Source organism: Kryptolebias marmoratus, linkage group LG7 (assembly GCF_001649575.2).
Source record: "Kryptolebias marmoratus isolate JLee-2015 linkage group LG7, ASM164957v2, whole genome shotgun sequence".
Classification (NCBI taxonomy): Eukaryota; Metazoa; Chordata; class Actinopteri; order Cyprinodontiformes; family Rivulidae; genus Kryptolebias; species Kryptolebias marmoratus.
Window position 1 is genome coordinate 1283883 of NC_051436.1, and position 13536 is coordinate 1297418.

Consider the following 13536-nt stretch of genomic DNA (forward strand, 5'->3'; position numbering starts at 1 on the left):
GTGTAATCATGGAACATAAACGCATCGACAAACACTTTGTGTCTGCAAAACATGTGAGGAGAGCTGCAGACCAGGGACAATCCAGAAATGCTCATGAATGTCAGTTTAGAAGCTATCAAAGTTCTCAAATAAAGCACCTTTTGAGAATGTCAATGTTTGTTGGGAATTATCTTACAAAACTAGTAAACATATATAAACATGGTTTATATATTAAAAGTTTTTTATTGATTTTAGCAAAAAAAAAAAAATCGCAACTTTTAGGAAAATGCCCCGCGAAATCCTGGAGGGATTGATTAAACAGATAAATGTTACATAAAGCAAAAGGAAGGCGAGAAAAGCCTGGGAATATAAAAGCTTCTCAGAAACTGTATGTTTGTGTATCTCTTTTGTGCTTAAAGCAAAAACAGAAAAATTCCAAGGAACCAGGAGTGGTTGAGAGACATTTGACTTTCCCATGCAAATTACACACCTTTCCAAAATACAAGTAATTGTGCCACAACCTTTTTTTTCCACCTTTGCTTTGTATAAAAAGGGTGAAATCACTGCAGATGATGTGTTTCTCTGTTCCTGATTGAGGACACATCAAATGGTAAGAACTGCTTCTTTATTCAACGTTAGTCAATGTAACCATATTTAAAATAAAATCAAAAATTTTATTTGAACATTGTGTGGTTTAATTTATTATAACCATTTTATGTTATTGCACAAAATACATCAGGCAACAAAACTGAAATTAAATCAAAACTCACATATTTAATCTATTTTTAGCTATGTTAGTTTAGGTTTAATTAAACAAAAAGACTTATTTTCAAGTAGAACTGTTATGGAAAGATCATTAAAAGCTTGTTTTGTACTGAACTCATATTTCTTGTCTTTATTTCAGAGAAAAGAACAAGTTTGCAAAATGAATCAGCTTACAGTGAAACTGCTTTCATGTGAGTCATTTACACTTTGAATTTTACAAAGCTTTGTTAAACAGCATGTTAACGAGCATCCTTTAAAGTTAACTATTAGCTGCAGGAGAGTAAATCTTTTACCTGTGTAACAGGTTAACGTTTAATCCCTCACTGCAGCTGGACTGAAGACACAAACCTTTTATTCTTCCTCTTTGTTTAGAGAAACAATTTTGTATTTCTTTAACATTTTTTACCTTAGGCAAAATATTGCACAGGACATTTTAGGCTCAAAAACAATATTATTGTTAACAATATTATTATCGGAAGTGATGTGTTGTTCCACTTCCTGTATTTCTGTCTGTCTAATGTAATTTTCTTTACATTATCACCAAACTGAAACAATACAGATATAGTATGTGGCTTTCAGTATAAATGTTTATAATAACTGATCCACTGAAATAAAAGTAAATGTATTAAGTTTAATTTTCTTGTGTCTTTCCTATTTTGTGTCTTCAGTTATCTTTGGCTTGTTCATGCTCCTGTTCACTTTGAACCAAAGCAATTCCTCTGCAGTCCAGCTGAAATCAGATTTACCAGATTGTTTGAATGATTCAGACTATGATGACCTGCTGCAGACAGCGAAGAAGGGTCTTGTGAAGACTGAAAAACCTCTTCGTGTAGTAATAGTTGGAGCTGGTATGGCTGGACTGACAGCCGCAAAACTGCTGCAGGATGCAGGACACACGGTAGAGCAACAATTTAAAAATGTTTTGCAATAAAATATTTATGGAATAAAAGCTCCTAACCATTGTTAGTCAAGCTTTGTGATTAAAAAACAAAACAAACTGCTTAGCCTCTAATCTACTGATATGCTGAGTTTTGGCAATAAATACCAACATTAGTACCAGCTGTTTAGTCAAAAAGCAGATTGTTAGAAGCTACAAAACTAACAGCATCTAATACTAACTATGATACCACATAAGAAGACTAACAATACTTTTATTATGCTTGTATTTTTAATTTGAACAAAGTTTTCATATTAGAGGCCAGTGGTCGTGTTGGTGGGCGAGTAGAAACCTACAGAAACAAAGAAGAGGGCTGGTATGCTGAATTTGGAGCCATGAGAAGCCATGAGTTTTCACCAGTAAGTTTTACGTACAAATTTAAATGTGTTCAATTTCTCCTCTAAGCTTAGTATGCACAAGAACAACTCATACAGCTGCTATGAACGATGTCTAACTTGCTATTTGAGATTTTTAGTTTGCAAGCATGCTGTTGAAATATTCTTTAACATGAAATTCAGTTGTTTATCTATGAATCATAATAATAATTCAACCTGGAGAGACTCACGACAAAGAGAAGCTGCAATTAAATGGTTTTATTTGACATGAATGACATGAGATATTTGGCGCTCGGACCTCGGCGGAAGACGCGAGTGTCGACAATAGCAATGTGCTTCGAGGAGAAGCTCAGGTTGAGCATTAGAGGCGTCTTCCCCGGGCCGGACACTGGTGGTGGAGGTCGAAGAGGGGAAGGAAGCTTGAGGGAGCTGCCCACCTGGTGGAGAAGGGGTGGAGGTGGGCTGAAGTTTGGCCGGCGAACGGATGGGGCCATGATGGAAGTCCTTTAAATGAAGGCTTGCTCGCTGATTGGATACACTGGAGGCGCGGTCTGATGCTGATGGGCTGGAGTGGAGGTGCTCGATGCAGCGATTAGATGCAGGTGGGGCTGAAGCAGGTCTTCCAGCCTGAATTTACGCCTAGGCTTCATTGTACAAACTGCATACGGTGCTGTTTACTCATCTAAACTATGTGAGTAATGATAAGATAAAAGTGAGGATTATCCACAAAGTAAAACAAACATTACAACAAGGGCTTTAAAGAGAAGAGAGTTGGCCAGTCTGGCAGTCTAAAGCTTAACGTTACCGTCACACTGTTTCATGTTTGGCCACATGAATTGTCTTTTGTTGTATTTTGTAAAGAAATCAAGCATACGTTGGACATATGATGTATGTGTAACGTTCATGATGTGTTCCTGTTACATATATTCTGTGTATGTTAGGTTGATACACAACCAGGATGAAAAAAGTTCTGTGGAGACATTGTTGGGACTCCTACACTACATATATGCTCCAACATGGATGCAGCAGAGGGAACTGTGAACTGAATGTTGTATTAATGTGTTACTTCTGCCAAGAACACAAAGGAGTACACCACTGATATGCAGAGATTTTATGCACAAAAGCACAACCAGTAAACAATACTATGGCAGTTTTTTTGTTGTGTATATTTGAGGCATATTTGATGTTTCAAAGTTGTAAAGTTAGTGCCACAAAGTTTGTTTTTAAAATAAATCTATGTATGTGATGCTACTAACTTACAGTCACATACTTGTATCTTATCACAGGCTTGATTGGTAAGTACACAAATGACAGAGTATTAGAGAGTAAACTCAGAGTACACTAAAGGGGAAAGATGACTATTTTGTCAGTTAGGGTGGAGAGAGCGGCAAACCCAATGTGAAGACATCGTGGTTCCAGATATATATATATTTTTAAATTAAAATATAAAAGAAACAAAAAACAAAATGCTGATGAGGCAGCAAACCCAAAATGCAGCAAAAAAAAAGGACATGGACAAGGCAAGACCCAAACAGCATGTGAAAGTGACAATGAACCAGCAGTGAGTGGAGGAAATGACCGGGTTTTAAAGCTGAGGGTCATCAGGGGAAGTGGGCACAGGTGAGTGATCAGGTGAAGATGGGCGTGGCAGGAAGACAAGAGATAAACAGAGGAGAGGTGAATGATGACAGGAAACAAAGACACGAGGAACAAGAACTGAACTAAAACAAGACTAAACATAAAAATAACTAAATAACAAAATAAACAATAAACTCAAACAGAGGCATGAATCAGAAACATGAAAACGTAACCCCGGAAAAAAGAATAACAAAAACGCCAAGAACCAAAGCCAAAAATAAACTCAAAAATACTGAAATCCATGACATATTTGGATACATGTGTGAGGGAAAATGAGAATAAAACAAATAAATGAAACTTCTCAGGTAAGTAGAAGGCAGAAGATGTGCTTGACTTATTAATACTCAGTTTTATTTGTATAGCTCAGATCAAAACATTTTAAGGCACTTTGCTAAGAGGACAAGCTAAATTTGTTCCCAATTAAACACATTTTAATTCAGTCAGTTTATGATCATGTTAAGCTTAATTTCATCCAAAAATATACTTTCTAATCAAATTCAGTTCAGTTAATTCTAATTTAATCTAAATATGTACAGTCCAAATACACCTAATAGAATCACTTTCATATCAATAAAATCACTTAATGGCATTATTAATATTAAATAAAATATGTTCAGTGCAGAAAATCAACAGAGTGGACTGATTTTTGACTTTTATTCAAACCTCTGTGGTCCCACTTTGAGGTTTTCCTTTCATCTTATGACAACGACCAGAAGGCAGGAGGATTTTGTTCTTCGTTTACAGACTTTGCTCAAAAACACGTTTTCAGTCTTAATCAACGTTTTTGTCAACAGCATCGTCCGTACATTTGCTGAACAGCTGGATGTGAAGCTGAACAACTTCATCATGGACGACAACAACACCTTTTATTTTGTCAATGGGGTGAAGACAAAGACATATGAAGTCAAGGAAGATCCTGACGTCCTCAATTACACTGTGAGGCCGATCGAGAAGGGGAAGTCAGCTGATCAACTTCTACAAGAAGCTTTGCAGAAGGTATGTCTAAACAAACGAAGATGATGATGGAATAAAATCAAAGAATCTGTGCTGGATAATTAATACCAGCCTCTCTTAATTTTTAAAATTTCTCTAATCCAAGTAATAGGAAATTAACAAATACAGTAGAATTATAACAAAACTGGAAAGTTTCTGCAAAAAATGTTCTGTAACAATCTGAGATGTCAAAATACCAACAATTTGATGTAGGCACTGTAGAAGAAAAGTCAAAAGAAATGTTTAATCTGCTGCCAGTGGCTCATTAGGGTAACCATAAAAAACATGACTCTTAATGTGACGTTCATTTTTCGAATTCATAGATATAAACATTTCTTTACTTTTTATAGGTGAAAGATGAAGTGAGAAAAAATGGCTGCAAGGCTGCACTGGAAAAATTTGATCGCTATTCTGTAAAGGTAAATCACAACTTTTTTTAATATTTTCATGAAATCTTATGAAATAGCACTGTGGTGAGTGAAAGGTGTTTGAGACCTGGTATCAAATGCTTGTGCAATTTTCAATTGCTAACAACTTTAAACAGGAAACTGATCAGAACTTCTAAACTTCAATAAAAATACTCTTTTTAGTATTTTCATGAACTGCCTCCAAACCCTGCAAGTAATACAAAAACATCTGAATAAGGTGTTTTCTGAGTCCTCCTAGTGTTTGTGGAAGGAGTTGATTTTACTGTGTGTGAGTGAAATGTGTCCATCAGTACCAAAGTACCATCAAAACAGTTGCTATGGTTACTTGTCTCCTCAGGGAAAAGCTTTGGGGTCAGAGCTGAAGCCCTACAAATTAAAAAAAAAGTCGGTGAAGTTTATTTTTGTTTTAAGTGTTTAGTCTTTTCTTTCTTGAGTAACTTGAAGCCAAGTAAAACAAAAACCAAAAAACAGAAGGTGATACGAATAGGACAAGTTTATATAAAAAAAGAAAAAGAAAAACCTTCCCTATTTGTTCCACATGGGCGGTTCCACTCCAAGCTCAGTTCCTCTACCAGAGGCCTGGGATCTTCAGGGTTCTGTTCAGTATCTCAGCTGTTCCTAGGACGGAGCTCTTCTGGTCAGAGATCTCTGAGGTTGTTCCTGGGATCTGTTGGAGCCTCTCTTCCAGTTTGGGGGTCCGATGACCACTGGTACCACTGAGGCCTTGACTCTGGTTCCTCTTTCAGCCCTTGGTGTTTCTCCAGCTTCTTCCTGATGTTACAGTCACTTGGGACTGCTACATCTATCACCTCTGCTTTCTTGAACCAAACCCTCAAGCTCCCAGAGGACATGAGCTTGGCGTGAAAGTGGAACAAATAGAGCAAGATGGTAGTTGTTTCTTTTTATACACACACACACACTATGGTCTACCAAAGTAATTAGTGATATATCCAAAGCTAATTAGAAATTAAACTTTCAATGTCCATCTTGTGTCCATCTCTGTAAGGACCTTCATGATTGACATAAATGACTTTAAGACATAGAAGTTTGTGTTTTTTAACAGGAATATCTGATAGAAGAAGGACATCTGAGCCCTGAAGCTATCAGGATGATTGGAACCCTGCTGGATGAACAGAGTCTGATGTACACTGCCCTGACTGAGATGATCTATGACCAAACTGATGTTAATAGCTCCGCCAAGTAAGACTTGACAGATCTTTAAAAAGATAACATTAACCATTTTTAAATTTTCTCTAGACATTTTATTACTGGAGTTAAATTTTCCAAAATATTTAGTAAAATGAAATGAATGGTACTTAATCAAATCTGGAATTGGTTTGTTTGTTTTAAATTCAAGGTGCCAATACACAAGCATGAACTTATACTTATTTCTACTGACCCACTAATTTTCCATTTCCATCAAGATTTTTGATTTGTAACTCCATCTGCAGCTTTTGAAAAACCCATACAAAAATGAATTAAAATATGCGACTTAGAGTAGTGTACTGTCACTTTTGGTGGCAATAAATAATGCAAAGTAGACATAATAAAAAAATAAAAAGACATGTTTCCACAAACAGCAGTGCAATTTTTGTTAAACACATGAGAAAACTTGGCTGTCAGACTCAGACTTCACAGCAGAAACGTCATTCAAAGTGTTAGTGGGAAAGTTGAACTTTACATGACTGAATTGACATTTGAGATATTTAATGGTTTTTAAATGAATACAGTTTAAGTTTGATGATGTCATGGCAAAAAGATATGTAAGACAGACCAGGGACGAGACAGAACCAAGAAACAGAATCTGTCTCCCCTCAGATCTTCTGAGAGTTCTCATTTGAACAAAACTATTTAGTTAAACTTAACAACACCAACAGACTGGTCATAACTGGGAGGCCATGTAACTCTGAGGGTAACATGACCCAACATCAGGCTGTGAACAGATATCCAGACTTGTCCTGCTTGTATTGTGGTGGATTCTAGATTCATGATGAAAAAAAAACTCTCTGATAGTTACATTATTTCCAAAAACACGATTTCATTAGACTGCCATTTGATCTGCAAACCTGTATGTCCTGACATCTAAAAGAAAAAAGTTAGAGTGTGATATTACTGAATATGTTTTTGTATTAAAGGTACTATGAAGTGACTGGTGGGTCAGACCTCCTTCCCAAAGCTTTTCATCAAGTTCTTCAAAATGTTTTCCTGAACTCCAAAGTTAAGTATATCTTCCAGCATCCTAAAGGTGTCACTGTGTGGTACCAGAAAGATAAAGAATTATATCCTCAAAGGGCTGACGTTGTCCTGGTAACGACCACAACCAAAGCAGCCCTTTACATGGACTTTGATCCGCCGCTCTCCATCCGGAAGATGGAGGCCCTGAGGTCCGTCCACTATGACAGCTCCACCAAAATCCTCCTCACTTTCAGCAGAAGGTTCTGGGAGGACGATGGCATCAGAGGAGGGAAGAGCATCACGGACGGGCCGTCTCGTTTCATCTACTATCCGAGCCATGGTTTCCCTGAAAACGACACCATCGGGGTCCTCCTGGCCTCCTACACCTGGTCTGATGACTCCCTCCTCTTCCTGGGCGCCAGTGATGAAGCTCTGAAGGAGCTGGCTCTCAGAGATTTGGCTCAGATCCATGGAGATAAAGTCCGGTCTCTCTGTACCGGTGTGCTGGTGAAGAAGTGGAGTCAGGATCCTTACAGCCTGGGTGCCTTCGCCCTCTTCACTCCATACCAACACTTGGAGTACGCCAAGGAGCTCTTCAGAAGTGAAGGAACGATTCACTTCGCCGGGGAGCACACGGCCTTCCCGCACGCTTGGATTGAAACGGCCATGAAATCTGCAATCAGAGCAGCTAAAAACATCAACGAGGAAGCGCTAAAGCTGTCAGATAAATATCAAGGAAAAGATGAGCTCTAAGCTCGGTGTAGGTGTGACCAATTAAATGTTGTGGTAGGAGCCATAAACATTGAATTATACATTATCCCCAAACAATTTGGGTAAAACATGTAGTAAAAGATACTATTTGTTAAAATCTTTCTACAGTAAATTTTAATCTTTTCCCTCGGAAGTGATAGTTTCCTATCTGTGGTATTTTAATGGTCTTGATCCTATAATTTGGAGGCCAACATTGTTGTTTATTTTGATTATTCATCAAAAAATTAAACATTTGGTAAAATTATTAAACATTTTTGCTAATTATTTTTTGAATCTTGACAACTCAAATATACTAACAAATAACAAAAAACTAAATACACAACAAGACTGATCTCTGTAGTAAAAGGATGATGATGACAGTTGATTGCTCCTAATTTGTCTCCGTGATAATCATCCATTAAACACAAATGAAACTACTAAAGCCTTAAAGGAATGCATATCATCCACCACTTTGGATGCCAAAGTTTTATGCAAAATGTGTGTATTTTTTTGTTTGTCTGTTTTGGGATTTGGATTCTTGTCTGGGTGGTTCTTTGATTTTCTTTTGTTTTGGGGTTATTGTTCTGTTTTTGCTTGTTCCTGTGTTTAGTTTTGTTAATTGTTTTTGTTTTTTTTTGCTCCCTGTGCCCTCTGTGTTCTTTGTCATATTCACTTGTCCTCAGTCAATCATTTGATTGCCTGCCATGCCCATCTACACCTGCCCCAAGTTTTGTAATCACTCACCTGTTCCCCTAATTACTTTCTGTTTTTAAAACCTGGTTATCTCCTCCACCTACTCGCTGGTCCGTTGTCACTTTCCTGCGCTGTCTGGTTTCCCCTCATGTCTTGCCTTTTGTGTTTTTGTGCTGCCTTGGATTTTGTAAATGTTTTTGCATTTAGTTTTGTTTTGATGCCAAGTCAGCTTTTTTTTTTTAATGTAAATAAATGAGTTTTCTCTTTAGCTCAGAATAAGTCTGCACATTGGGTTTACCCCACTCTCCACCACACCTGACAATCTGTCAGCAAAATATCTCATGAACACTGATTGGATTTTAACTCAATTCTTAAAAAGTAATAATCATTTGTACAACTAAAGCTGGCTGTTACGGTCCCTGACCTACAGCAGGGGGAGCTCTCTTCAGGAGAGACAGGTTTTCTTACCCTTTTCCTATGTGTTTCAGGTTTACCTGGCTGCCACAGGTGCGGGGTGTTACAGCTCGTCAGCTGTTCCACAAAGAGCTTCACCTCAGACGTGCAGGGGGCCCTTTCCTTTTTCTCTGGGCCTTGATCGGGTGTAACCTTGTCTGCGTGATGTATTTTTAGAGGGAACTGCACAGTGGTTCTGTGGGGGCAACTTGCTACTGGATTACTGTCCAGTAAAGTTTGTGTTTTTTCTCTTCTCACAGTGGAAGCTGGTAGGGGTTCTCTGCCATTTATGTTCGAACCTTTTTCTCCTGTTTTGTGGTCAGGCAGGGAGTTTAGCCCTTGTACTTTTGAGTTTGCCCCTAGCCAGAGAGTTTTGGTTTCCATATTTAGAAGGGTGTTTTGTTTGTTATTTTGGCCTTGGAGACCCTGAAGCTTGAAGCTCCACTGTGATGTGAGATCTCATGTGTTCGCCGTGTTATACTGTTCCAGTTGTAAAATAAATGAGACCTTTTCTATGGTCATCAACTGTATGAGACTCACTTGTTTGATGTGTTACTCCCCCAGTGCCATGACCAGAGTCCATTGAGAGGGTCGTAACACTGGCTGATGTTTGAATCTGATTCAAGTCAGTTTTACAGATATTGAGCTGAACTTTGGTTTGGTAGTAGCTGAGAGTCATCCCCATCACATATTCAGAGCACAAACAGATCATGTAAGATTTTTGACATGAAAGAAGGCAGGCGATAACATCGGTGACACTTTGTTTCATAAATATTTTTAATGAAACTATTTTATTTTAAATTTAACCTGTCTTGGTCTCTTCTTTTCTGGACATGATTTCTTGATATACTTGATATACACGTCTCTGAAAACGCAAGACAGTCATAATGAAGGATTCCAACAGAAATCGTTTAATCATCATTCAGCAGCAAACAATGTCCTGGCTTTAGGTTTAATGTTTTCATCACTGAATAAAATCAATAACTGATGACTTCTACTTTAGTGATTCCCAACCCTAGACCTATAGGACCATTACTCTGCATGTTTTAGTTATTTCCCTGCTTTTAATCACCTGATTTAAAAAAGTGAGAGATTAACAGGCTTCAGCAGACATCAAAGACCTTCTGAAAAGCAGGGAAACAATGAAAACATTCAGGAAAGTGTACCTTGAGCACCAAGGTTGGGAACCACAGCTCCAGATTATGGTCATAAGTTTTGTATTTTAGTTTTTTTTTTTTTTTTAATGCAGTTTGTGTTAAAAGTGTTTTTCTTCGACTCATTGGAGTCAATCTGATCAAAGATCATGTTAGAGAAGGTGGATGCAGAAAACACATATTGAATCAAATCATATAGGGGCAGCAGTGGCTTAGGAGGTAGGGGTTTGTCCTGCAACTGGAGGGTTGCTGGTTTAAACCCCCGCTCAGTCTGTCTTGTGGGGGAAAATGCAGTTTACCAAATGTGGAAGAGAACTTCAGACTTTAACTGTCGGCCAGGATCTCGTGTAAAGAGTGTTAGGTTGTTATTGCCAAGAACTTTCCAGAACAGTTATTAGGAAGGACATGTTAGAAGAGGGTGTTAATAATGATAAGACCTGGAAACAACATTAACCATTGACTGGAAAACAGTGTGTTTGTTCTGGGTGGAGTGTGTTCTGTTTGGGGCGAGCTGACCCAGCTCCCTGGGCTGGTTATGTAAACTTCTGACCAATCACAAACTGGTCAGAAATATGCAATACACACCAATGTATTATGTCTGTATAAATACGCCCCAGTCTCAAAGATACTTTGGGATCTTCTGTGGTATTTCTGAAGATGATAAGTTGTGACAAATAAAAAGGTCCCTCGTGTTCGGCAAAGGAAAAATAGTGACTGCTCATTCATTTCTGTGTAAGAACTGCCTTTAAATCCTACGGTCTCTGCCGTCGTGTCCTTGGTCAACACATCTGCCTTGCCTACTGGTGGTGGTCAGAGAGCTTGGTGGTGCCGGTGTGTGTCACTTCTGTCAGCCTGCCCCAGGCCAGCTGTGGCTACAATGTAACTCACCACCATCAGCATTTGAATGAATGGGTGAATGATTGTAGTGTAAAGCACTCTGAGGTCCTTGGACTAGATAAAGTGCTATACAAGTGCAGACCATTTACCATATTTGGCATCTCATTTTGCAGCCGTTCTATAGAAACATAATGTGATAAGGGCTTGACTCAGTCCTGTGATGGATCAGTGACCTATCCAGGCTGAACCCCCACCTGTTGCCCCCACCACCCTGAACAGGATTAGGTTCTCTCCCAAAAAGCAGAGAAGATTGACTACATGAGCCATCTCTTATGTTCTGAAGCTGTTCTGTTCAGGGTCACAGTGAATGGGTGTCTGTCTCCAGCAGTCATCTGATGAGAGGCGGGTCCACCCTGGACAGGTCACCAGTCCATCACAGGGACACAAAGAGACAACCTTCACACTCACAGCTTGGGACAAATCAGAGCAGCCAGTCAATCCAACATGAATGTTTTTGGTTTGTTGGAGGAAACTGGAGCACCCAGAGAAAACCCAGCCATGCAGGGAGATCATGTAAACTCCAGGCAGAAAGGCCAACAGTGACAACTAACTGCTGCACCGTGCAGCCCACTATATGAATGAAATGTTGAAAATGAGACAGAAAATGAGATACACTGGAAGAGTCAACGATGGCGCCAAGTGAGATTTGTGGACGCCATCTTTATTACAACTCATAAGATTGCTTCAGATTTGTATCACTTGTGATGGATCCATGAGTATTCATGAGCTGCAGAATAAGAGACATTCAGTTGATATAAAAGAGCTCCAGTCAGTCAACAAACAGATGTATGAGATCTAAGTTTGTTTCATGGAATGATTTAAAGTCAAATCTGTGTCTGACTTCCTGTCACAAAGTGGATCTTGTCCCCGGTGCAGGTCAGACTCCACCTGGTCTGTCCCTGGTCTCTGACCCAGTTTGTGGTCTTCATGGACAGGATCTCAAGGGGCTCAGGTTTGGGAACTCCAGGGTCTCATCTCTGCTTTTTGCAGATGATGAAGGTGTCTTCAAGCCATGACCTTCAGTGTGAACTGGGACGTCTCACAGCTGAGTGTGAAATCTGAGTCGGTGGTTCTGAACCAGAAAGAGGCAGAACGTTCCTTCTGGGTTGGAGAGTTTCTGCCTCCAGCTCCATTAAAGTTGTCTTAATGTAACAAACGATGTTGGACCTTTTCTCTGAACATGTTTCTCCTGCTGGAACTGAAGCTCAACATGAAACAAACCAATGGCACAAAGCCTGAATTTATTTCATCTCACTGACTGGAACAGTTCAAAGGCAGAAATGGAATCAATTTCTACATTCAACTAAGATTAAAACCATCCAAATCAAACAGTCGACTAGAATTAAAGGAGCATCCTTGAAGGAATGCATATCGCCCGCTGAATTAAAGGAGCATCCTTGAAGGAATGCATATCGCCCGCTGCCTTGGAAGCCAAGTTTGAAACAAAGATAAACATGATCTGTTAGAGCTCAGAGTTGTGAATGACTCTCAGCTACTACCACTCCAGGTTTTAGCTCAATATCTGTGAATCTGACTGAGTTACAGCCATCTTTGTTTTCTAACGCTGATTAGCTGTGGCGGCCATCTTGAATCAGGCTGTTCATCCAATGATGACTTTCTGAGAGGTTCATTATTATCTGTTCAGTGGTTTGTGAGAAATTTTACAAACAGACAAACAAACACAGACAATTGCATGATCGCCCACCTTCAATGGCAGCATTTCACAAATTTCACAGTAAAAAAATTAAATTTATCATTAAATAAAATTGATTATAATTGAAGCTGCCAGATAATCTTAAAGTGTAGATACAGTATTTTAGAGACTTCTTCAGTTAAATGTTTCCTTTAGTTTCTTTCTGCTGTAATTGTTGTTCTTCAGTTTCTTTATTTGACTCTCTTCTCTGTTTGCTTTCCTTCAGCTTGTTAACCTCTCCCTTCGTCCTCTGAATTAGTTTATCTGTGTTCAGTTCCAACTCTTCATGTTTTTTCTTTTTCTCATCCAGTTTCCATTTCTGCTCCGTCATGATTTCCTTCAGTTTTTTGTATCCTTCTTCTCTGTTGACTACACTATCACCCTTCTTGTTTTTAAGTTTATGCTCCACTTCCTTAACCTTTTTCTCAGTCTCTTCAACAATGTTGTCTTCCTCCAGTTGGAGGACAAAGAGTTCTTTTGTCTGCTCCTTCAGTTCATCTTTTATCTTTAAGAAAATATCAGTGGTTTGATCCAAACTTTCCTCATATTTAGTAATGATCTTCAGTAACTCCTCCTTACATTTAAACCTTTTTTCAATCAAACCATCTTTGGTTTCTTCCATCATCTGTCCTTGCTCTTCATCTTC

General features: G+C 38.8%; 1 protein-coding gene across 1 annotated transcript; it reads left to right on the plus strand.

Moving 5' to 3' along the window:
* Nucleotides 1–1765: 1765 nt before the first annotated feature.
* Nucleotides 1766–8541, plus strand: LOC108248298 (L-amino-acid oxidase-like). Its single transcript, XM_037976719.1, has 6 exons — nt 1766–1778; nt 1940–2030; nt 4449–4650; nt 4998–5066; nt 6139–6275; nt 7211–8541. Exons 1-6 carry the CDS (start codon nt 1766–1768, stop codon nt 8001–8003), a joined length of 1305 nt encoding a protein of 434 aa, XP_037832647.1. The 3' UTR covers nt 8004–8541.
* The last annotated feature ends 4995 nt before the right edge of the window (nt 8542–13536 follow it).

Bases quoted from the DNA above. Each gene is read 5' to 3' on its own strand.
- LOC108248298 (XM_037976719.1), top strand. The intron at 4,651-4,997 runs GTATGTCTAAAC...TACTTTTTATAG, and splicing joins TACAAGAAGCTTTGCAGAAG to GTGAAAGATGAAGTGAGAAA. The intron at 5,067-6,138 runs GTAAATCACAAC...GTTTTTTAACAG, and splicing joins TTGATCGCTATTCTGTAAAG to GAATATCTGATAGAAGAAGG.